This window comes from Passer montanus, unplaced genomic scaffold, assembly GCF_014805655.1.
Source record: "Passer montanus isolate IOZ18808 unplaced genomic scaffold, ASM1480565v1 scaffold18, whole genome shotgun sequence".
In the NCBI taxonomy this organism is placed as follows: Eukaryota; Metazoa; Chordata; class Aves; order Passeriformes; family Passeridae; genus Passer; species Passer montanus.
Window position 1 is genome coordinate 6,543,823 of NW_024365381.1, and position 24,318 is coordinate 6,568,140.

Below are 24,318 nucleotides of genomic sequence, written 5' to 3' on the forward strand. Positions count from 1 at the left end.
GGTGGCGGGTCGCGCCCCCAGCGCTCTCCCCGCGCCGGTGCGCGGCCTGCCCCGGGGTCGGAGAGCAGGGCCGGCACGCCGAGCGGGCGGCGGGTCAGGCGGGAGCGGCTGCCAGGCGGGGTTCACGGCCGGCTGAGGGAACGAGGGCCCCCGGCGGCCTCGCCGCGGCTCCCGCTGCCGCGGGCGCGCCCGCCCCCGCCCCCCGGCCCCTGCGGAAAGTTGTCCCTGGCCCCGGAGCCACCCGGCTCCCGCCTCCCGCTTCCTGCCCCGCCGCCGCCGATTGGCCCGCCGTGCGCCCAGGAATGCGAGCCATCCCTTTATAGCCGGGCGCGGCGGCCGGCGCCCGCAGAGTCCCGGCAGCGCCGCTATAGCTGCCCTTCGCTGCTCGCCCTCCCGCGCCGGGACAGTCGGGGCCGCCCGCGGATATTGCCGGTACCGAGAGGCCGGCGCTGACCGCCCGGATCGCGCTTCCCGCAGGTAAGTGCTGGAGCGGCTCCCGCCGCGCTCGCTGTCCGTCCGAGGGCGGCCGGGACACCTGCGCCGTGCCCGCTGCGCAGCCTCCCTGCCCGAGGGAGCCTCGCTGGCGCCGGTCGTGGGTGCGACGGCAGCGCGGTGACCTTCCTCGTGTGTGTCCCCAGGCTGGTTCAGAGACAGACCTTTGCCATGGGGCCAGCGACTGCGCTCTGCCTCCTTCTGCTCGTGCTCGGCGGCTCAGAGACCAAGCGCACTGCAGGTAAGGCCAGCTCTGTGCTGGTACCGGGGGCAAAAATAAAAAACTTTGGTGCCTGTGTAGGCAGATGAAGTTGTGCTCGGTGGTAAAGAGCTCCAAAGCTCTCAATGAACAAAAGCGTTTTAACCTGAGCATCAGCTAGTTGGGAACAGGAAAGTTCTCTCTGGTGTGGAATTTGTGTAGCCTTCGGAAATAGGAACGCAGAGTCTCCAGAACTCGAGCATGTAGCTTGTCTACCTCTGCGATGAGCAGAGCAAAGGAGGGACATGATGTAGGAACAGCCTGAAGAAGGAATGGGGTAGGTAGACTGCTGTCTTGGTGACAGAGAAGCTGCTACTGTGCTGCTGTCGCTCAGCTAGATTATACAAACTCACTTTTACATGTCTTAGCAGAAGAATATTGCAGACTGGGCATTGCTGTCTATTTCTGTGCTCCTAGAGTGTAATGAGGTGCCGGAACGGCTGCTACCTTTGTGTGTCAGTCAGCGGGTACCTGGCACTCCTGTGCCGACTGGCTCCTGTACAAGAATGCACATGTACTGCTGCACAGCAGCTCCCGGTGGGAGTGCTGCACCATCAGAGCTACTGTCTGTGCTCTGGTGTGAGGCACTGTGCCTTGCACGATGTGCACCAGGAGTCAAAATGTTAAGTAATCCTGGGAGATTTGCACCTACTCAGCCTCTTGTCCGTTTCTCATGATGTTTGTCCTGATCTCTCTCTGCAGAGTCCAGGAATGATGATAACAGCGTCTTCGATCTCTTTGAGCTCATTGGCTTCATGCGGAAGGGAGCCGGGCGCCGGGCCCCCGGGGTGTACCTGGTGAAGGGACCAGAATCCTCCAGCCCTGCTTACCGCATTGAAGATGCCAGTCGCATCCCTGCTGTCCCTGACTCGAAGTTCCAAGACTTATTAGATGCCATCCATGCTGAGAAGGGCTTCATTCTCCTGGCCACTCTCCGGCAAGCCAAGAAGAGCAGAGGCACACTGCTCTCCGTGGAACAGAAAGATGGCTCTGGTCATGTCTTCAGTCTAGTATCAAATGGCAAGGCAGGCTCCCTGGACCTGAGCCTTTCTGTTGATGGCAAGCAGCAATTAGTGTCAGTAGAGGATGTCTTGCTAGCTACAGGACACTGGAAGAATATCACCCTGTTTGTGCAGGAGGACCGAGCTCAGCTCTATGTGGGGTGTGAGAAAATGGAGAACGCTGAACTGGACATTCCCATCCAGAACATCTTCACTAGGGACCTGGCCAGCAGTGCCAGGCTCCGTATTGCCAAAGGGGGAGTCAATGACAACTTCCAGGTAAGACTTTCCCTTATGTTTTTGCCTAGAATTTTCAGTCATCTGTTTTGAAAGTGCATTACCTACTCAACGAGCCTAAATAGCAACCAAGACCTCTAAATCTACTAAATTTTACTAAAGCAGTTTCAAGGGTAAAGCATTAGATTTGCAGGGATGGAATATTCTGCAGCAATAAGAAGGCACTGAAGCTTCCAGACAGGTAGTTGCAGCTTCACTGCTCAGCTTCTTATAGGAGATTCAGAAATCCATGGGTTTTTTCCTTCCTGCTTGGAGAGTCGCCAAGTCCTTATGCTCAAGGATAAGACCGTTAGGAAGCAGGGCTGGTTTTTATTAAGGAGAATAGAGCAATATGTTTCACTTCTCTGTCTGTCATGAAATTGCTCTGTAAGATCTTGCATGACCTTCAGTCTCTCCAAGGGTACTTCTTTCCCTTGCAGTTGCTGCGAGTAACTGTAATTCTTCCTCTGTCCACAGGGTCTGCTGCAGAATGTGCGGTTTGTGTTTGGAACAACTCTGGAAACTATCCTGCGGAACAAAGGCTGCTCCAGCTGTAAGTTTACAATCTTCTGAGTCCAATGACCTATTCAAAATAAGATTTCTCGTTACGTTAGAAAGACAAGTTGAAACAGAACTCAGGAGTATGCTGACATGCAAATCCACATTGCATAAGAAATAAGATTATATTTCTGCAGGCACCCTAATGAATCTGGTGGCAGCTGTTTAGCAGGTGTTAGCCTGGAATGATAAATGCATCTGGTATAAAATGCATTTACTTCATGTCTGGTTTTTTCTCTTAGCCACTAGTGCAATCATTACTTTGGACAACCCCATCAATGGTTCCAGCCCAGCTATCCGCACTAATTACATTGGCCATAAAACAAAGGACATCCAAGCAGTCTGTGGATTTTCCTGTGATGAGCTGACAAATATGTTTGTGGAACTGCAAGGGCTACGTTCCATGGTTACAACACTTCAAGACAGAGTTCGAAAAGTGGTAAGTGATGGTCAGCTTCATGGCACCTTTGATTAACTAGCACTTAGTGAATTAATTATAACCTGACTTTTGAGAGCCTGTGTAAACAGCAAAATATTTACTTTGACCTTTGTGAAAAAGGGTATTTCTGTATTAAATCCTAAATATCTTATTTTTGCTTCTCACCCCCAAGACTGAAGAAAACGAAATCATTGCCAAAGTAGTCCAGATCACTCCTGGAGCGTGCATTCATAATGGAGTCTTGCACAAAAATAAAGAGGAGTGGACTATTGACAGCTGCACAGAATGTACTTGCCAGGTAAGATTCCTCACGTTCACAAATCACCTGAATATAAACTCATAAGCTGGAATTAATAGATATTTATAAACTGCATTATTTGTTGGAAAAAGTGAATCATACACAGAACTGAGCATACTAGAGAAGCCATAGGATTACTCAGTTTATTTAATTCTACTAGATCTCTGCTATAAAGGCAGTTTCCATACCTTGTCTCAAAGCAGTATTCTAAAAATTACATGAAACTCTGAAATTATATGTATCACTCTGATACAGCCATTAATGGTTTTAGTTCCTTAATTTGGGGAGTGCCTGTGTTTTTTATGTAAGTCCATCAGTAAACTAAAAGTCAGTACCAATGCAACAAATGTATGGTACTATCAGCTTTTCTAGATCTACCTTCTGTTGTCACTGAACCTCCTGCTGACTTAGTAGAAGAAGACATTCTAGTACTAAGTAAAGGCGCTTAAACTTTGTGGGTTTTTTAATCTAGAAAATGCTTCTAGGTGTGTCCTATTAGCTTTTACAGATTATATGGAACAGCAATCCCTTTTGGATTTCAGTTTAGCTGTTTAAATTCCCAGATCACCTGGCAAGATACTTAAGCTTTGTGTTTCACTTCCACTGAATGTTGTAAATATACACAAAACATATACAGTTTCAGGATTTCTTTAAATTATTTGCTTGTTCCATTTAAGTATACCTTAGCAAAAGCATTTTTGGGGTACCAGTCTACCAAAGAGTGGTTAATTAGCATGCCACTCTTTAGAAACTAAAAGTCAAATATTTGTATATGTGCAATACAAGGCAACTCAAATTCTGTCTACTTCTTTAGCTCGCTATGTCTTTTGTCTTGTAGCCAGCAAATGGTACTGTGACTTTTGCATTTGCCTTGTTTCTACCAACCTGTTTACTCAATATTGGCTGTAATTGCCTTAATCTAGTAATTTGCTTGGGGAGATCAAAATAGTAATCATGACAGTAAGCATTCTCTTCATGACCAAACTGCTACCTTCAAGAAGCAAAACTACAGACTGCCCTTTACCTCTTATTGAGATTGGGGGTGGGTGTTCTTAACCTGCCTGTTCGGCTTACAGATCAAAAACCTCTAATTATGAGTTACAGATTGCACAGCACTTTAGCAGAGTCCACTAAACTCATTTTATCTTTACCATATAATCAGCTTAAATCCATATTAACTGAAAAGAAAGTTGGCTTCTCATTCTTCTTACATTTCTTTGAAATCTGACCTTGTACTTTGGGTATCACATAATAGTCATTCACTTGAGCCGGCATCTGCTAGCTACTACTGATAAACTTCTGCAGAACAAAAATATTTCTGCATTTGACTAAAAAATAATGGGTGAGAATAGAAACTAGATGAGGTTTGCCTGAAAATACCTGGGACTACCCCTTGGGTTGTATTTTAGCTCTAAATACAAGGGTCTCTGCTTTAGATATGCTACTGGGTCTTAAAAGTTCTGCAGAAAAAGTCCCTATTACTTACCCAGACTCCAGACATTGTTTATATTCCACTTGGTAACTGTAATTCTCACAACTCTTTATAGAACTCTGCCACTATATGCCGGAAAGTGTCCTGTCCTCTCATGCCTTGTTCCAATGCCACCGTGCCTGATGGGGAGTGCTGCCCTCGGTGCTGGCGTAAGTGCTTAATACTTTCACAGTCCTGTAGGAGTTGTTCACATCTAACTAGACACATGCTGTTCTGCAGTATACCAGAACTAGATATCCAAGGGTAACCTTGTACTTCTGGAGTAGGTTACTCTGATGTGTCTTTGAGGCTAATCACTTACATGGTACAAGTTCAAATATTTTCTACAATATGAAACATACTGAAATGTTTGAGTTCATGGCCTTTATCTTAAACAAAGAAAGAAGTTGCATGTGGCTTCTGAGGACAGTTGTGTCCTTGTTTGCGGAGAGAGGGGTGGGAGAAAAGATATGGAAAAGCATCTACCTGGAGTCTTACCAAGAGATGTATGCCTCTGCAGCTAGCGACTACGCAGACGATGGATGGTCTCCTTGGTCTGAATGGACCTCATGTTCTGTGACCTGTGGGAATGGGATTCAGCAGAGAGGCCGCTCCTGTGACAGTCTCAATAACCGCTGTGAAGGCTCCTCTGTACAGACTCGGACTTGCCACCTTCAGGAGTGTGATAAGAGATGTAAGTACTTAATCTGCTCATGCTGGTAGTAAAACAGAGGCTGCTTTTATTGGCTGAATGTTGAAAGCAAGGATTACCATGTAGCTCTGCCACTGGCATGGATCCTTGGCTTCTAGCTTTAAGGACTTGTATTAACAAGGTGGAGGGGAGCAGATAGTTAATGCAGTAAACAGGCATGTTTGGGCACTGCTCCCAGGATGAAATGTGATGCCAGTTTAGGTATGAAATTTCCCTAGTTGCAAAACTTTATCTGTGACAGTCAGGAGGCTATCCATTACACATGGAGTCTTTGGTCCTGGTACTGGCTGTATCCTAGGTGCTGTACAGCTGAAGTGTTCAGAAATTATGAATAACAGAAATCTGTCTTGTAGTTAAACAGGATGGTGGCTGGAGTCACTGGTCGCCATGGTCATCATGTTCTGTCACTTGTGGCACGGGCATCATTACCAGAATTCGTCTTTGCAACTCTCCAGTACCACAGCTGAATGGCAAACCTTGTGAGGGTGAAGCAAGAGAAAACAAAGCCTGCCAGAAAGATCCTTGCCCAAGTAAGTGTGTCCTGGTGGTAACTAGTAATTGATATCTTAAATAGCGAACATCCTGAGTAGTTATTAAGTAAGCTTGTTCTATTATTTTTCTCTTTAAACTTAGAGGTGGACTATGTAAAACTTCACAGGTTAGTTTGATGAAGCTATTTTTATGCCTCTTCCACAGAGTCCATTAATTCTGTCATTTATGTCAGAACAATGTCTGAACTGCTCTCCCTACAAAAGTCCTTAGTCAGGTAGAAACTAGTTGTAGCACTGAATTTAAAGCTATACATGTTTTCTATCTTCTTTTCCCTTTAGTTAATGGCAACTGGGGACCATGGTCTCCATGGGATGCTTGCACAGTGACATGTGGAGGAGGACTTCAGAAGCGAAGCCGTCTCTGCAATAATCCTGAGCCTCAGTATGGTGGGAAGACTTGTGTAGGTGAAGCTAGAGGGACTCAGGTCTGCAACAAACAGGACTGTCCAATTGGTGAGTACCCTGCCCATGAACATCTGAAGGTTGTTGATAATCTTGAAAATACCAGTGTAAAGCCTGCAAACCTCAAGTGCTAGCATTTTAGACCAGGATATCAGCCAAATACACTAGTGTAGCATCATGGTAAAGCGTCCTTCATCACAACATTTCCTTGCTTGTTCCACAGATGGGTGTCTGTCTAATCCCTGCTTTGCGGGGGCTGTGTGCACCAGTGCCCCTGATGGTTCCTGGAAGTGTGGTGCCTGTCCTGCTGGCTACCATGGTGATGGTATTCACTGCCAAGATATTGATGAGGTAAGAAAACTGTACTTTGCTCCTTGAAAGGGAACAAAAGAAAACTGAAAGGGAGGACAGAATCACTGTTTTATAATGCTAACTGTTGTTCTCCTTTATCTCAAACTCTATTTCAGTGCAAAGAGGTTCCTGATGCCTGCTTTGTCTTCAACGGAGTGCACAGGTGTGAGAATACTGAACCTGGGTACAACTGTCTGCCCTGCCCACCACGTTTCACTGGAACACAGCCATTTGGCCGCAGTGTTGAGGATGCCATGAGTAACAAACAGGTATTGTCAATTTGAGAATTGTTCTGGCTTACAAAAGCTCACAAAGTTTCTAAAAAAAACAGAAAACACCTATATGTTCTAGGCAAAAGAGACTTGGAGCATTTAATAAAACACTATCTTCTGTGGTTCAGAACAGAAGAAGCATTGACCAATTTATTTTGAAGATCAAAATGAGTTTTAAATATCATTATCCTCCTCAACCATGCAGGGTTCAGAGGTTACACATAATTTTAGGAGTAACTCAGGAGTAAATCAGTATTCACTAATGATACAAAAGTATGTGCCTCATATCTTAGTGCTTGGTTCCATTTGATAATACATAAGGTTTGAGCAAGAAAAACAATTAGTGCAGAGTGGTACTGGAGCTGAGGACTGGAAGAAAGCCATGTATGAGGCTTTTTTTTGCCTGATTGATTAGGAATTGTATTTGAATCTTTGGGGGAAAAGTGAGGGATGAACAATGTTTTCAGTGGGTTTAATTTCTTTGTGGTCTTCTAGGTCTGCAAGCCACGTAATCCATGCACGGATGGAACACATGACTGCAACAAGAATGCCAAATGCAATTACCTTGGCCACTTTAGTGACCCCATGTATCGCTGTGAATGTAAACCAGGCTATGCTGGCAATGGCATAATCTGTGGAGAAGATACTGACCTGGATGGATGGCCAAATGAGAACCTGGTTTGTGTTGCCAATGCTACTTATCACTGTAAAAAAGTAAGTTTATCCTCTTTTACCATCTGCCATTCTAACAGCCTAAGCTATTGAATTATTTTCTCTGCAAATAACCTTCTAGGGATAGAGGAGGTGTAGGGATACCATTGTCAAGGCATTTCTAGGAGGTTCTTGCTGTTGCTGTATTGCTTTATATATTCTTGAGTTATGGGAAAAAATTAAGCCTGATTGATGTAAATGTTCTAGGAAGATTCTAATTTAGGCCATACCTATATCAGCTTTGTTCTGATAGCAGTCTCCAAGGGAAGAGCAGCAGGGTAAAATTCTCCAAAGCAAGTTAAAAATTATTTAACTGTGGCTTTCTAAGACTTATCACTGTAATGACTAGCTTGAGTTGAGAGAATTACAGTAAGGTTACTCCTACCTGATTGAGGTGTTACAATTTTGCCTAATTATTAGATTTTACCTGCTCAAATCCATATTGTAAATATATCAGGAGTGAACATCTCTGTGTACTTCTTTCTTTGTAGGATAACTGCCCCAATCTGCCTAACTCAGGGCAGGAAGACTATGATAAGGATGGGATTGGTGATGCCTGTGACAGTGATGATGATGACGATGGCATTCCTGATGACCGGGTAAGGAAACAGAAAAAAACAGCTTTTGAGAATGTGGCTTTCCCACTCCCCTTCCCAAAGCTGGGGTCTAGCTTCTGACCTTAATCTTAAGAGAGGACCATAGGAAATTGTTGGCACTGACAGCTATCCTAGAAACCTTAGATATGCATAACCATGCAGGGAAACTTTCTGCAGCTGTTTGAGCTGTGGAAGTGAATTTTCGTTTTTCAATCAGCCATTCATACACTCATGCCAGCAACAGGGTGTTTTGAGATAGTAGCATCTGAGTTTTAACTGTTTCCCCACCTTTCATTTCTTCTTTCATGTAGCAGTAAAAGTGTAAGTAGAATCTGGTTAAAGCTTTAAGTTGACTCTTTTTAAAACTTGGCTTTTCTCATTTTTGCAGGACAACTGTCCATTCATCTACAACCCACAGCAGTATGACTATGACAGGGATGATGTTGGTGACCGCTGTGACAACTGTCCCTACAATCACAACCCTGATCAAACTGACACTGACAACAACGGAGAAGGAGATGCATGTGCAATAGATATTGATGGAGATGGTAGGTGGCCTCTGATCACTCCTTTAGATGGTTTTCTAATCAGCCATAAATCAAATCAACACAATGTAATCCTAGTTTCCTACCAAAATTTCATCCCTGAATGCATGAAAGATCCCTTGTGGTGTTTTCAGGACATGAAGACTACTGAAGGAACAGTTAGAGCTAATGGAAATTCACTTTGGAATATGTACATTTTGGCACAGTTCAACTCTAGCTCCATTCCCACAAGGCAGTAGGAGGAGAATTGTGTGACAGACCTAGTGATGATTCATGTTTCAAAGCTTTTAAATGCTGCTCAAAATGGTTTAAAAAAATATCAAGTGTGTAGTGGCTTTTTACAGTCCTTTGCAGCATTTAGATGTCTGACTTTCATTCATGAACTTTTACAGGGGTGCTTAATGAAAGGGACAACTGCCAGTATGTCTACAATGTAGACCAGAGGGATACAGACTTGGATGGTGTTGGAGATCAGTGTGATAACTGCCCACTGGAACACAACCCTGACCAGGTAAAGGATTTGAATGATATAAGCTGAGGACTGGTGTGCTAAAAAATACAGCAGGTTGTGCTGTAAAAAATATTGGAACAGGTTACACCTGAAATTTGACTTGTCACAAATCATTCTTACTACTTTCCCATTTGGTGCCTTTATCAAATAATATGCCCTCAAAGTTTGAACAGCTGCTAGGTATTTTCTGAAAAGTAGCTGTAGTGAAGATCTGTGAGACTACTGCATGTGTTTGTTGCCCAAACATTTCTTAGGTTTGTCAGTTGCGGTGATGCTCACAACGAGAATATGAAATAAGTTGGGAACATTGTGTAAAATGTGGGTAGTTGAACTACTCTCTTCATAGCCTGTAGTGCTGTGTTCACTTAGACACAAAGTTGTTCTTTAAACTTTGTCCCTAAGCTTGAAGCCAACTGCATTTCATAAGATAACTTTTCTAGCAGTAAGTAGAAGGCAGCACAAGTTGCTTTTCTCTAAGAAAAAGGCATATTCTGACACTTGTAAAATTCACCTTCATAAAAATCCAGGGCGATCCAGACTCTCAGATGACTTACTGATTCAAAAACTGAAGGCAGAAGTAGATAAGCCTGTGATATCCTGTCAGTTAAAAGATTAAGTTTAATAGCTTCAAGGATATAACTGGACTGCTTGAAGGGTTAGAAAAGCAGTTGCAAATCAGTGGAATATAGTGTAGTGTGTCCATGTAGTCTAAAAGCAGTGTTACTTGAAGGATTTAAACAGATAATATAAAATGTCTTAGTCATTGTCACTTGCTTTATTACTTCCCCACTTGAGGGAGGGAATTGCCTGAAGATCTTTTGAGGCAGCTGCTTTCAGGAAGATCCTTTCTCTTGTGACTTTGAAATTTTAATATGAGACACTATTGGCTTTCCAAACACTATCCTAATCAAGTTCTAGAAGTGGAGATATTAGATTTCAAGTGCCAGAATTAGTAGCTAATCCAACAGTGTATGGTATGCCTTCTGTCCACACCAGGGTCACCCACCTGTGTTCACAAGACTACTGGGCTAAATGTGAGGCAATCTCAGGGATGACGGGATTGTTTTTCTTAGTTCAGGAGTTGATTATGCAAATGACTGCCTAAAATATGTGATCAGCAAGCACACCAGTTAGTTAATGCTGTCTGTCACCACCATGGGAACAATTGTCTTGACTGATGAATCAGGGTGCATGAAGAGCATTCATGATAGAGAAAATTAAGCTGTAGTGTAGAGGATGTAACACCAAGCATAGGTAGACTGTTTTAATATTAGAGTCTCTGCTGACTAAGTACAGAGTAGTCCTGCCCTGAACTGGCCCTTGAAACCACATTGCTGCCAGGGAAGGTAGGAGATAAAGCACCCTGCACCCAGTATGTTAGACTAGTGGCAGAAGAGGCATGTGGCAAAGGCACAAGATAGCTGATGACAATACTGCTTTGTGATGCTGTGAATTCAAATTAAAACCAGAACAAGACTAAAGTAGCATAAAACCAGTTAGCACAGGCAGTTTTAAGTGTGTATTAATCCACCCACTTAGCTCCACCCATCCGTCTTAGCTGTTGATAAAGCAAGCAGAAATCCCAATTAATTCTATGTATTAAGACTCCTCTTTCAAACACTCCTATCTCAACCTTCTTTAAGTGGCCTTTTAAAATGGTTTTTTTTTTTCCTCCTCTGATAGGAAGACACCGATTCTGATCTCATAGGTGATCAGTGTGACAACAACCAGGACATAGATGAAGATGGTCATCAAAATAACCTTGATAACTGCCCCTATGTGCCCAATGCCAATCAAGCTGACCATGACAAGGATGGAAAAGGTGATGCCTGTGACCATGATGATGACAATGATGGTATCCCTGATGACAAAGACAACTGCAGATTGGTTGCCAACCCAGATCAAGCTGATTCTGATGGTAAGAGAGCCAGTATCATAATGACATTTTAAGAGTTTCTTGCAATAGTTTGATGCTATTTTTTTCACACTATTTAATATTGGGTAAAACTAAGTTACAAAAAAACAGAATGTCTGTACCAGAAAAAAACTCAGAATGTTGTTATACTGCTTCTCAGGAGTAAAGATCAATATAAAAATGACCACATATCAAACTTACTCTTAAGGCACTCTCAGGCTGGAGTGAAAGGGCATTTATACAGTAGCTGCTGTGGCTTCTGTCATCTGTCTGCCAAGTACCTGAGCAGTCAGAGATCTGCAATTCAGACTTGACTCCCAAGCTGTATGACTCAAAAGCAAACAGTGGTGGTAATAAAATAGTAAAATTACTTTCATCCTACAGGTGATGGACGTGGAGATGCTTGCAAAGATGACTTTGACCAAGACAATGTGCCAGATATTGACGATATCTGCCCTGAAAATGTGGAAATTAGTGAGACTGATTTCCGAAAATTTCAGATGATTCCTCTGGATCCCAAAGGAACATCCCAAAATGATCCAAACTGGGTTGTTCGTCACCAGGGTAAAGAACTGGTTCAGACAGTCAACTGTGACCCTGGCCTTGCAGTTGGTAAGGGAAAAAATGTAACAGGCACTGTTGTTTGGAGTGGTTGGATTTTTTGTTTTGTTTATTTGTTTGTTAGTGGGGGTGAGGGGGGTTTTGTTGGGGTTTTTTTTTAGTGGGAGAGGAAGAGGACCTAAGTAACTATTAAGTTGTTGTTTAAGAATTGTAAAAAAGTAGCACCTAAAACTTTATTCTTTGATGTCCCCATAGGTTTTGATGAATTCAATGCTGTGGACTTCAGTGGTACCTTCTTTATCAATACAGAAAGGGATGATGATTATGCTGGCTTTGTATTTGGCTACCAATCTAGCAGTCGTTTCTATGTTGTCATGTGGAAGCAGATCACCCAGTCTTACTGGGACTCCACACCAACCAAAGCTCAAGGCTATTCAGGTCTCTCCATCAAAGTTGTGAATTCCACTACTGGTCCAGGAGAACACCTTCGTAATGCTCTGTGGCACACAGGAAACACTCCTGGCCAGGTAAGAGTGGCACCTACTAGATGCTGAAGTACTCTTAGTATGATAACATGAGTATTCCAGTGCAATAACATACTCCGCTGCATAAGGCAGGCTGTTCTTCCAGCAAATTAGATACTTAGAGGGGGCCTGCACATGCTGATCATGTAGGCTTCTTGGCAAATACCAATAACTTCCTAATTTTTCCTAATCAAGTAATATATTATACACAATTAACAGGATTGCTTGCTGCAGACAGACTTCCCAGCAGCAGTGAATCAATTGTATGTGGGATTGTGTTGTAGCTTCCCGTTTACATTTTTTAAAAGTAAATTTAAATGCAGTTGACTTCTATTATTTCTATTTTTAGGCTATTACAGAGCCTAATTACTTATTTGCAGCCTTTAATAATAAGGCACCTTCATGTCAAAATAACTGCTGTGTTATCTCTGGCCTTTGGTTGATAAAAAAACATTCTTTCACAGGTGAGAACTTTGTGGCATGATCCTCGTCACATAGGCTGGAAAGACTTCACTGCATACAGATGGCGACTTAGCCATAGACCAAAGACTGGCTACATCAGGTGAGCATCATCCTTTTATCTGAAGTAAATATCACAGGAGAAGTGGATGTCTGTGAAAATAAACCTCACAGGACCTTGTGAAAGATGGCTGAGCTGTTGTCTCTTTGTAGGGTTGTAATGTATGAAGGGAAGAAAATCATGGCGGACTCAGGACCAATCTACGATAAAACCTATGCTGGTGGTCGGCTAGGATTATTTGTCTTCTCTCAAGAAATGGTGTTCTTCTCAGACCTTAAATATGAATGCAGAGGTAAGGATGACATTGCATTTAAGAGATCCTATATGAGTTGGTTCAAGGACATAAGACATAAGAGCCAAGGGGGAAAGTTGAACTGTGATCTTTCATTATTAAGGTTTGAACAAGTTCTGCAGGCAGGAACAGGACACCATGATAAACTCTTCACAGTTAAAAATTTAAATATATAAAATCTAAGTATATTTCTATTAAGTTATTTCAAAGTATCAGAAATCCATGTTGAATTCCTGAAATTAAATACATCTTGACTTTTCTTTGAAGTGCTGGTTAGAATGAATGAGCACATCTGACAAAATCTAAGGTAGAAATGCAATATACTGACTTTAGCAAGTAAAAAGCTGATTTGCTTAGAAGTAAGCAAAGCAGAAGGTTGTCCATGTATTGCAGTCTTGAAGTTTAGTGGAAGTAAGTGCATACAACTAGTTCCGGCTGTCCTAGTCTTCTGAATTGTCACTTCATTATGTAATGGTTTCATAGATTAGATTATGAAGTCGTAACTCAGGGAAGTACCTAATTGAAAGTACTTTCAAATTTCTCTACAAATGTCTCTGGGCATTAATGACTTGGACATAATAATGCATAATACACAGAAATATTTAAATAATATATTTTCCTTTTTTCACAGATTCATAATCACAAGATTGTTGGATTCAGAGACTATTTAAAAATGCTGGTAATTGCACCTTTTGAAACGTTTAGCCTTAAAAATCCTGGGACCATTATATTATTCCTTCCTTTCTTCTTTCTGCATAAATGCGGACTCGAAACACATGACCTGCCTCAAGAGAATGCTTTTGAGAGAATGAAAGTGAGAACATACTTGGTATCTGACCTCTGCTGAAGTGGAAGGAAACAAATGTGTCTTGCAAATGAGAATTGTCGTCACTGAACAAGCACACTTCTTTCAGTAGGAAAGACATTTGTTTGCTGTTTTTCACAGTGCAGAGTCACTGCCTCTCTAACTGGAGGTCCCATGGAGTAGCATTTTGTAAAAGAACATCTTTGGATGTGCTGTGGACTACTTAAACTGAAGACCTTTCATTGTGTGGGGACGAGGGAGTTTGGGTGGGAGGGGGAACTCTAGGTCTTTCTTTATGGGGTAGAGAATTTTTTTAAGGAAGGCTGTGCTACTTTGGTTTACATCCATTTAACTTGGAGAAACTGTTTTCTATGTCATACCTTTCAGATAAAACATAGCCTTACTCTGTGGTGAGCTAGATCAGCTGCTGTACTACACAGGACAAAACAGAGATCCTAAAACTGATTTCTGTCATGGCAGGAGGGAAGGAGGATAAAAACTGGTACACTGGATCACACCAGCTTTGGGAGAACTGGGATTTATGATTAGATTCTGTTTTTTCCTGATTTAGATGCTGGCCTTGCTTACCTTCAAATGTGTTCTTTCAGATATGGTGCCAGAAAGCACCACCATCTCAGCTAGCACTGTGCTGTCCTTCAGGAAACCAGCACATGCTTCACTTTCTATGGTTAAAGAGGCACAAAAATAATGTAATGAAAACATTCCTTTTCTACATGCCATAGGTGTTTTAAACCCCTCGCTTCTTTAGAGGGGAGGAAAAGGGGCCTGTAGATAAAATTGTAAAATATTTATTTTTGCCTATTCTTGATGTTATAATGACTGAGGGATTATTGATTAAAACAACAAGAAATGCGTCAAGACTATCCACCTAATCATTGTTACAAGTCTTCATGACTGTAAGATTGTAAATACAGATTATTTATTGTCTCTGTTCTATACTGAAACTAGAGAGGGTTTAGTTGAGAAAAAAGTCTTGTCTGGAGCAGATAGTGGTGATGTATTTGTTACAAAGAGCAATTTTCCCATAAAGGCTTTGAGGCACAAGGAAAAGTGAGGGTGTGGGCAATGGGATGTTTGTTTTTCTCAGTCTGAGCTCAATGCTGGCTTTTCCTTTCTTTGTGCAAGGCAGTTGGTAGCCTGGCAGGCAACTGTTCTGCAGTGCTAAAATTCAAGTCCTTTTAGATAGTAGCAGTTTCTGTCCCATCCATAGCACTAGAGGTGAGGGAATGCCATTCACCCTCTCAGTGTTCTCTGGTGCTGAGAAATGTCTGTGATGCTTTACCTCTGGTCAGTGGCCTAGCAGAGTCAGGAGAGCTGTCCTGAGGAGATGGCAGTGGGAGGCACGAGGACAGCCCTCAATAACCCTGTAAGAGGCTCTCTGGGCTGCTGCATGCTCAGATTGGAACTAGTGACATGCAGCTACAAGAGAAGGAATTCATCACAGACTCGACAATTTCAGGAGCTCCTTGCAAAAGAGGGAGAGGCCTTGATGTACATTAAAAGACTGTTTTCCCCAACAGAAGGGGCAGCATCCTTATACCTATAATATTTCCTTGTCTTTTCAAAAAGCAAAAAGAAATGAACATGGTGAAAGTTTTACGTACAAATATTACCTCATTGTTGTGTGACTGAGAAAAACTTTTGGAGCAAGCAGAGTTCAAATGTCTAACAAATTTTAAAGCTACTGTAGTACTAAAAAGTTAATGCTGTACATAGTAAAAATTTCTTTGCAGAAAATGTATTCCCAGAAAGGAAATGGCATTGGAAAAAAAAAGTCAAATACAATTTCTAATGTTGTATTATATTTTTTCCTGTCATCTTGTATACCATTGCTTGTATTTTTATAAATTATTTTTCTCATTGCCATTGTAATAGTTAATCACATAATTGTGTAGATAGGCTATTTAAATAATTTATCATGAAATGCTACCTGTAGAGTTAGTATTTCTATTTTTATAAAAAGTTTGCACACTGAAGATTTTTTTGCTTCCCTTCTCCCAATGTTTTTGCTAGCATAATTTTCTAAGAACATGCTTTTTTTGTAAACATTTTTAACCATTTTTCCATTCTAAAGTTGTGTAAGTTGTACAATAAAGCTTCTTACATACAAAGAACAATAAACCACCAAGGACATTTATATTTATACCTTTGTGCTCTGGTTTTGTTCATGTTTTGTCATACATCTCTGGATCACTGATGTGTTATTTGTGTCAAATCTGAAGTCTTCACTTGAGGACTTCAAGCCATGCTGCCCTTGACACAGCCAGGAGGCAGAACAGTCTGAGTGACTGCAGCCATGCCCAGCCAGGCCTGCTCCCTTTCACATGAACAGAGGCAGCACATTGGCTATTTGCAGGGCCTGGTGCAAGACTCTCACAACTGAAACTGCTAGTGTGATCAAAGAGCTGGTGCCAGGGCATTCAATCAGCTTCTGGAACATGCTGCTAAAACTTAAGAATGGTCAAGACTGGCTCCTTGATCTCTACTTGCAGCAGCAGCTTGTTTTGTGCACCCCTTAGCAAAGGCAGGTGCTGTAACAGGAATGATAGTGAGGGCATCCTGCTGGTGAAGAAAATTCATCTTTACATCTTCTTTTCCCGAGGATGAAGACTCCTGTTCTATGTCACTACTCTTCTGAGGGCAGTCCTCTATATTTGAATTTTTTTCCCACTGAAAATAAGGAGAGCAAACAAAGAACTCCTGGCCTCTTAGAGGGGCCAGGAATTTCTGCCCTCATCAGTTACAGGACTGCTTGACCTCCCTGGCATGAGATGGGGTAGTGGGAGTGCACTGTCACTGTACCCCATCTGATCTTACCCGGGCCTGCAGTACTGTATGTCCTGCAGGTTTGGTATCCTAACTCTTCTGGCCTCCCAAAAACACCGAGAAGACTGACAACTATAAAAAACAAAGATGGTTCCAACCTGGAGAAATCCCTTCATTTACTTGCAGGAAGAAGGAGATACCTTAAAGCCAACAGTTTTCTGAGCATGTATCTATATCTGGACATACCTATATATGAATATATGTAGGTCTAACCGAAAGTTTGAAACAGAGAACTGCTGCTGCTGTGGGGAAGACAGCCTTGGCAGCCCATTCCAATGATCTTGTCTTAGCCATGCCATACTTTCATGCTAATTTATTGCATGCATTTTTGCAGCTTTTCTTGTCATTAGAATAAAAAGGCAAGCCATATGCTTTGTGTTAACCCATAGCCTAAGTCCACCCACTTTTTGCTTGGTGGGTGTGAATACAGTAGGACACAAGAAAGAGCTATAGTTGAGGTAAGTTAGGCCTTGTCCAAAGAAACAACTATTAAAGAAAAACTAAACAGGAAGAGCATGGCAGGTGGCCACACTCCACAGAGCAGAGAAGCCTGTGGGAAATTTGCTATTCCCAGCCTCCCTGGAGACTCATCAGTGGAACATGTCAGAGTACCAACCAATGCATGCCACTTCTAGAATTACTTGGTATTGGCCAACTATTTTTGCATAAGTAATCTTTTAATTTCATGCTATTGTAGAGAAGACAATGTTTTCCTTCCACAACATGGTCTTCTCAGAGCCCGTGCAAGTGCAGCACCTTAACTTTTAAAGTGGTCATTTGCATCAAATCTACATTCAACAGGTGTGGTAGTTTTACCAGTAGGTATTCATAAGCTATGGGGATAATGACTGAGGTAAGTGTAGAAAGATCTGCATCTTAATGACAATAGTGCATTTTTTACTGATATTGGTATGATTTTTGCAGTGAAGTCCACAGTAAGTGGTAGATTTTCAACATAAATTAATTTTGGATAGGACTGTTGAGATTGCAGAAGTAAACATAAAGTACCTACAAGGGGAGTTCTGGTTCTTATTTCTCACCTTTTCTGAAGAGAAAAAAAACTGGTGCACAAAGTTGTATGAATATTTAAGCAGAGTTATGACAAGAGGGAGAGAACTCATTTTAAAAAGTGCTTGGAAAGCAGTAGTCTTAAAGAAGAAATCTTCCATAGCAAATCCATAAAATTAGACAAGTATCATAGAGGAACTTTGATTTTCAAATTTAAACAAATTCCGGGAAGCCCAGACATCATTTGTCTTTTATTTTTAACCTGCCTTCAAAGTGAAGAACAGCTAGCCTAGGCAAAACATACAAGGCTAAACTGAGGGCTGCTGAGACTCTGTGTCCATGTCCCTCGATGGCTCTGCTCACACAATGTGTATGGAGAGACCATTTTAGTGTTATTGTAAAATTAGGGTAGAATGCCTCCAGCAATGCCCTTCCCATCAAAACTATGCATACCAAATACACAAAGCAAACAATAAAATACAATGGCACAGACCAGTATTTCCACAAGAAAACAGCATATTTTTAAGGGAAAAAAAAAGTTCTGAATACAGAATACCTGCCTAAAAAGCAAATTTTTTCATGCACTTTAACACTCTGCAAGTTACTGCATACTCCAGAATATTCCAGTTTACTGGGTTTTTTTAAGCATAAGAGGTATTGCAGATTCAATTGCAAGCAGTGAGCTATTTCACATAGACATAAATGACAGGGAGCCTTTTATTCCAACTACTGCATCTGGATTCTAGCCAATCCCTCAATGAAACGTATAATTGGATAAATGTAGGTTATGGCATTAGTAGTATTCAAGTGCCTCTATTCTATTTGAAAAGGAAACAGTTTTTCTGACCTTTAAATCTCACTACAAAAAAAGGAGCAATTATTTCTCAATAAGCACATCTGTCGAAAATTAAATTAAAGAAAAAATCAATTAATATTTTTCCTAGCTTTCATAAACCCTCCTAACTTGTCAGCTTCCTGAGGATCTGCCAAACCACCTTGTCTTGTATCTATCCTTCACACTGTGAGACTCCCAGAGGTGAGGCTCTCTCTTCATAAGTGGGGGAGGAAACATGCTTGGAATTGTAAACTCTGGCAAATTTTTCATGTAAAAAGCAAGAGAGAGGAGATATTTTTCAAAGCTGTGCTTAGAAAGCCTTTTTAAGAAGCATAACACAAAGGTGCATTCTTCCATTATTTCCTTGTAAATTTTAAATTTCAAACTTGTAAATTTTATCCAGCAAGTGCAGGGTTTTAATAAAATATAAAAATTCTTGCAGTCACTGAAATCACAGAAATTGAGTTGCAAACAACTGCCTCTCACTTATCCATCCCTGATATGGAGGTAAAAAGGCACCCTTGCCAGCACATCAATTTACTGGCATACTTTTTTACATTTCTAGACTAGTCCTTGTTACTCTGATGACATGTTTAAGCAGCCCTTTCCTCTCTGATCTGTGCAGCAGATAATTTTTGCACAGCCTGTTTTCACTCTGCGCTCAGCATGCCCACTGGCTCTGCAGGAGTTCTGCTGGGGAAGTGAGAAGGAAAGCATGCACCACAGCTCCACTAAGCAGACACAGCCCACGTGTCTTGGAAAAAGGCATTAGGCTGAGCATTTTTGTGGGCGTTTTCTTCTTTCTTTTTTTAAATGAAAAAAATGAAAGTTTTTTCACCACTTGGTAGAACTACCTTAATTTAAACTTGAATTCTGGACATAAAAGAATAATTTCACTCATTTTATTGTTGTCCAGGTTCAGGAAACATTTTTTTTTTGTTTTTTTTAATCAGGATATTTATTTTGACACTACTCTTCAAAATGAAAATCCCTCAACCACTCTAAGTCTGCACAATAACTGTAAAGCTGGAGTGAACTTCTGACACCATGAGAGTATACTGAAATTACTGCTGTAATCCTTTAAAATATCCCACTCAAATGCATAGTATATTTTCTATATTACATATTCAATTAATACATACAATGTATATATGCATATATATATATACACACACACACACACACATACATAATGTTAATGAAATTGATTGAACCACCTTAAGTTTCCACTTTCAGAGAAAAAAAAATATGCATTTTGTCATTTAAGAGAGAAAACCATGGCAGCATCAGAACATACCCACTGGAGAAAATCAGTATCAACAACTGAGCACTGGCCACCACAAACACCAGCACTGTATGTGTATCACTGAGGGGTCTCAGTGACAAAGACAGAATGATTTGGTCATGTATTGTTCAGCAATTAGATGCAATCACACCAGAATCTTTTCTTCATGGTTATGTTGCCTTCATCAATACTAAACTTTTGGAACAAAGCATCTATCTGTGCTGTAAAATTGTTGTGTGAAAAGAGATAAGGAGAACAAACAGCATAAATTTACATGCACACATGAAACTTCTTGTTCCTCAAACACTTCAAAGCCCAAAAATCAGAAGGATAACTTTAAAAATCAGTCTCCTGTGCTCTGCTATGTTTTGGATTAAAGGAGCTAGAGAGGACATTAAAGAAGTTAGTTATCAGAATCTTTTGCCAAATAAAAGTTATGCTTTGTATAACTTTGAAGCTATGTATTTCAAAAAACCTGTTCCCAAATCCCAAGTTAGGCTGCAAAAGAAAATTAATTTAAATGTCTTAATCATCACTGCTGCATCACTCCCTGAGGAGAAGCTGCCACATTCCAGTGCAGCTGGAATTCAAGTGGCGGCCCCAATGGAGGGGTTATTGCAGGTCACAACACAGAGTCACAGGAAAAACAAAGAAAAACCCATGAAGCCTCCTGGGCTCAACTTTCTTTTCACCCTGCTATTGGTGATGTTTTAGCAAATGACCTTGTCACTATATTTTATATAATATCTCTGTTATTGTCCACCTCTCACCAGGACCATATTTTTCCTTTTTCAAAAGTTTTACTTAAAACTGAGAATACAAAAAGAAAGGAGGGCTTGAATTGATATTTCACCTGTAACTTCAAGCAAGAAATAAAATATTCCCAAACAACCTGTTGTTTAATATAATGCAGTAGAAACCAAGCACAGATAAAACTTAGGTCACTCATTTTTTATAGTCTCTGAGCTTTGGGTACTGACCCAACACACCTCTGGAATAGCAAGCCATGAACACTAGGTCCCTGTGGCTTGGAGCGACTGCAACTGGTGCAGGGTGCTCAGCACTTCCCACGATTAAAAGTTAAGTTGCAGAACTCCTGTTCGAATATACATTTCAAGTAAATATCCAGCCAAACATAGCTGCTTATCCCTGAAATACCAGACGCAAATAAAAAGATACATGACTTCAGGAATGTTGAAAATCTTTGTTAGCAACATCAACCCTGCCTTAAGGGTGCTAGCAAAAACTTTTTTATAGCAGCAAGAGATTCAAGATAAGAAAAAAGACCAGGAAAATCGGGAATTTTTCTTAATGTTCTCTAGATATTATACATACAATCTTTAAATATAATTTAGATTTCTTCAAAAACTGCCCAAGCACTTGAAACACTGTTTTTGAGAAGGTCTCTATAAAACACAAGTTCCATATGAAAATAACTGGACTGCAAAAAGATTAGAGCTAGCAGACAGTTCTGAATGAATATCATACAGGCACAGAAAATACTCTTAAAAACACTTGTCAGTATAGCTTTAGTTATATTTATGCTAAAAAGATTATGACACAGGCTTAATATTTTTATGGTAAGAAATAAATGTAGGTGAGATTTGAAAAGTTCCTTAAAATGTGATTACAGCAATCCTATGCAGAACATCCGCTATGCAAAGGTTTGTTATTGCTGTTGGAGAACAAGTAAAAACATCAGAAAGTAAAAAAATAAATAGCAACTGCTTGTTGCAAATACCATGTTCCATTCAGATTTTTAACTGAAAGCAAGTCGGTTACATTCTGATCTCTGTTATATCCACACACTTACAACTTCCCCAGAAGTGTGCATCCAATCCTACTGGCAACTCTGTAAATTAGATTAAAATCTGGATTAATATGTGCATTAAACATTCATATTAGATCAAGTAAACCCTATGCAATAAAATCCCATGTATAGTAAATATTCTATTCCTGCATGCTTTCTTGCTGAATGTTAAATGACTATAGGTATAGGATCTGAGAAATATTTTGTCCTTTTAGGTCAAGAAGTCACAAGAGAGCTTGTCAATGGGATAAACCTATTGAGTCTTCTTTGCTAGAGTATCTCTCCCCACTCAAAAAAACTTTTAAAAATGAACCATGCTTTTTTAATAATGTTTTCTTATTCTGACATTGCTGCACATGAAATGGGAAACTGATCATCAGCTGAGTAAATAAGCCAAAAATCAGGAAAAAATACTAGATAAAGACTAGACAATCAAAGACCTGTAATGAATTGTTACTATTCTCTCAAACCCAAACCAGCTGCATTACCCTTCCCCCATCACTATAAGGTTTTACAACCCAGTAGGGCAAACTTCTGAATGCCTCCGCTTTTACTCCCTCTAAGCCTTCACCAGGGGCTGCCATCCTTCCTCATTTAATTGCATTTCCTAACTCAAAGATATGAATATTTGCTGTGTGGTTACCGTTTTCCCAGACAGGATTCAGGCAGACCTGAGCAGACTAGTGCTGATGTCCTGATCCAGCAGAGCACTTGTGCAATTCCAGGCAAACCAGGGGTCCAGCCAACAGACAGCCCCGGGGCAAAAACTGACTAATGGGATGCTTCACTGAGTCAGGACTCTGAGTCAGACAGGCTGCAAGCTCCAGCACACTGCAGTGAGATAACAGAAGACACGATTTAGCTAACTCTATGAAAAAGTTAGACTGTGTGTGTCTGTGAAGTAAAATGAAATTATTATATTTTTTCACACCTTCTCTAATAAAGCCCCATCAGTAAATACTAAACTTTTCAAGTTTGGTTGGTTTTTTGGTTTTGGTTTTTTTTTTTTGTTTGGTTTTTTTTTTTGTTTGTTTTTACTAACAAAAACATACATGTCTTATCTGACACACAGCTACACAATATCTGTGTACATTTCTTTATAAGACAGAAAGCTCCCAGGAAACTTAATGAAATGCAAGAGTTTATTTTGAAACCAAAACACAACAATACATGACAATGACAATAATAATTATCTCTAAAGAAAAAATCAACTCATGGAACACTTTCAATTATAATAATTTATTCCCATCAGGTTGTTTGGTATGATACTGTATCAGTGCAATATCACTGATAGAGGTTTAGCTACACTTGCAGAAAACAGTTGTGCAGAGAAGCATAGAGTCACTCTCCCCTCAATTTTCTATGTTCATATGATCTGAAAAAAAAGAAAAGAAAAAGGTGCTGAGCTGCTGTAAGCACAATATTATTTGCAAAAACAAAATATAAAAACGGTTCATTCTACTTAAAACTTAATATAGCCCCTCAAAATGGAGCTGGAAATGATAATTTACTGGCTCATACAACTATGAGAAATAACAGCCTTTTCATATCTGCATGTGGGCAAGTCTGGATTCTGTTAACCTCAGTAAACATCATCTCTGTTTACATACATATGAGCTGGGTATAGATTAGTGCTTCTTTCAAGAAATAATCATTACTTATCTTTGAAGGCACACGAGAGTATCCTTCATATATATACATATATATGTGTTATACTAATAATTACGCTTTCCTGAAAATATATATAATTTAATGTATTGCAGTAAATCTCTATCACAGACTACAGTACCATAAGGAATACAAAAGTGAAATTGTGCTAAACCACTTTCACACTACTTTATTTCCTTAGTCAGCATTACAAAGAATTTAAACTGTATGTAGTGGGCAAAAAAATCAAACTACTTGCAGAAGATGATGAATACTTATTTAAACGTCCTTTAGAATTAAGACAATAACAAAATGCAACTATGCAAATATCTCTTACAAATTAAAATGACACATGACATTTCTCATACTTTCATCTGCAGATATATTTGCCTTAAACTCGATTGCACTGGGATCTCTATTTCTCAATACAATTAGCACATTTAATCATGTCTGAACTAACAAGCAAATTATCTACAGAATGCGTTAAGAAAGTTTACAAATTCAATAAATAACACACCCTTTGGCTTATGTCCAGAACTAATTGCTTCAGACAGAACTGAGTCACCTTTGTAGGAAACAAATTAATTAGCTTCTCAGTAAAAAATGAAAAAAATCAGGGACTGAAAATTCAGAATACTTCCCCTCTCAAAAAAAGAATTTGTATGCAAAAACATCATAAAACCAAGATTCTTATTAAGCACATGGATTTGAGCTCTACAGGATTAAACATTACTCATCATCTGTTTCAGTCACTAGTGAAAACAGGTAATTGAAATATCCCATTACATTACTCTGAAACACACGATTTTGACTCAAATATATTT

General features: G+C 40.4%; 2 protein-coding genes across 2 annotated transcripts in view; one reads left to right on the plus strand and one right to left on the minus strand.

The window, feature by feature from the left end:
• Positions 1 to 318: 318 nt before the first annotated feature.
• Positions 319 to 16,226, plus strand: THBS1 (thrombospondin 1). The gene is made up of 22 exons (XM_039705027.1): positions 319 to 477; positions 639 to 733; positions 1,454 to 2,031; positions 2,506 to 2,581; positions 2,829 to 3,025; positions 3,198 to 3,323; positions 4,871 to 4,964; positions 5,315 to 5,488; positions 5,860 to 6,036; positions 6,337 to 6,510; positions 6,683 to 6,810; positions 6,927 to 7,079; positions 7,578 to 7,796; positions 8,285 to 8,392; positions 8,778 to 8,937; positions 9,327 to 9,445; positions 11,129 to 11,363; positions 11,745 to 11,972; positions 12,177 to 12,448; positions 12,910 to 13,007; positions 13,118 to 13,257; positions 13,889 to 16,226. Exons 2-22 carry the CDS (start codon positions 664 to 666, stop codon positions 13,894 to 13,896), a joined length of 3,534 nt encoding a protein of 1,177 aa, XP_039560961.1. The 5' UTR covers positions 319 to 477; positions 639 to 663; the 3' UTR covers positions 13,897 to 16,226.
• Positions 16,227 to 23,073: 6,847 nt separating this feature from the next.
• The window catches only part of FSIP1 (fibrous sheath interacting protein 1), a 69,338-nt gene continuing 68,093 nt past the window's right edge, over positions 23,074 to 24,318 (minus strand). Inside the window, exon 13 of the mRNA XM_039705289.1 lies at positions 23,074 to 23,222. Within this exon, the coding sequence (XP_039561223.1) occupies positions 23,200 to 23,222 (23 nt within the window). The 3' untranslated portion in view covers positions 23,074 to 23,199. The remainder of the gene's footprint in view (positions 23,223 to 24,318) is intronic.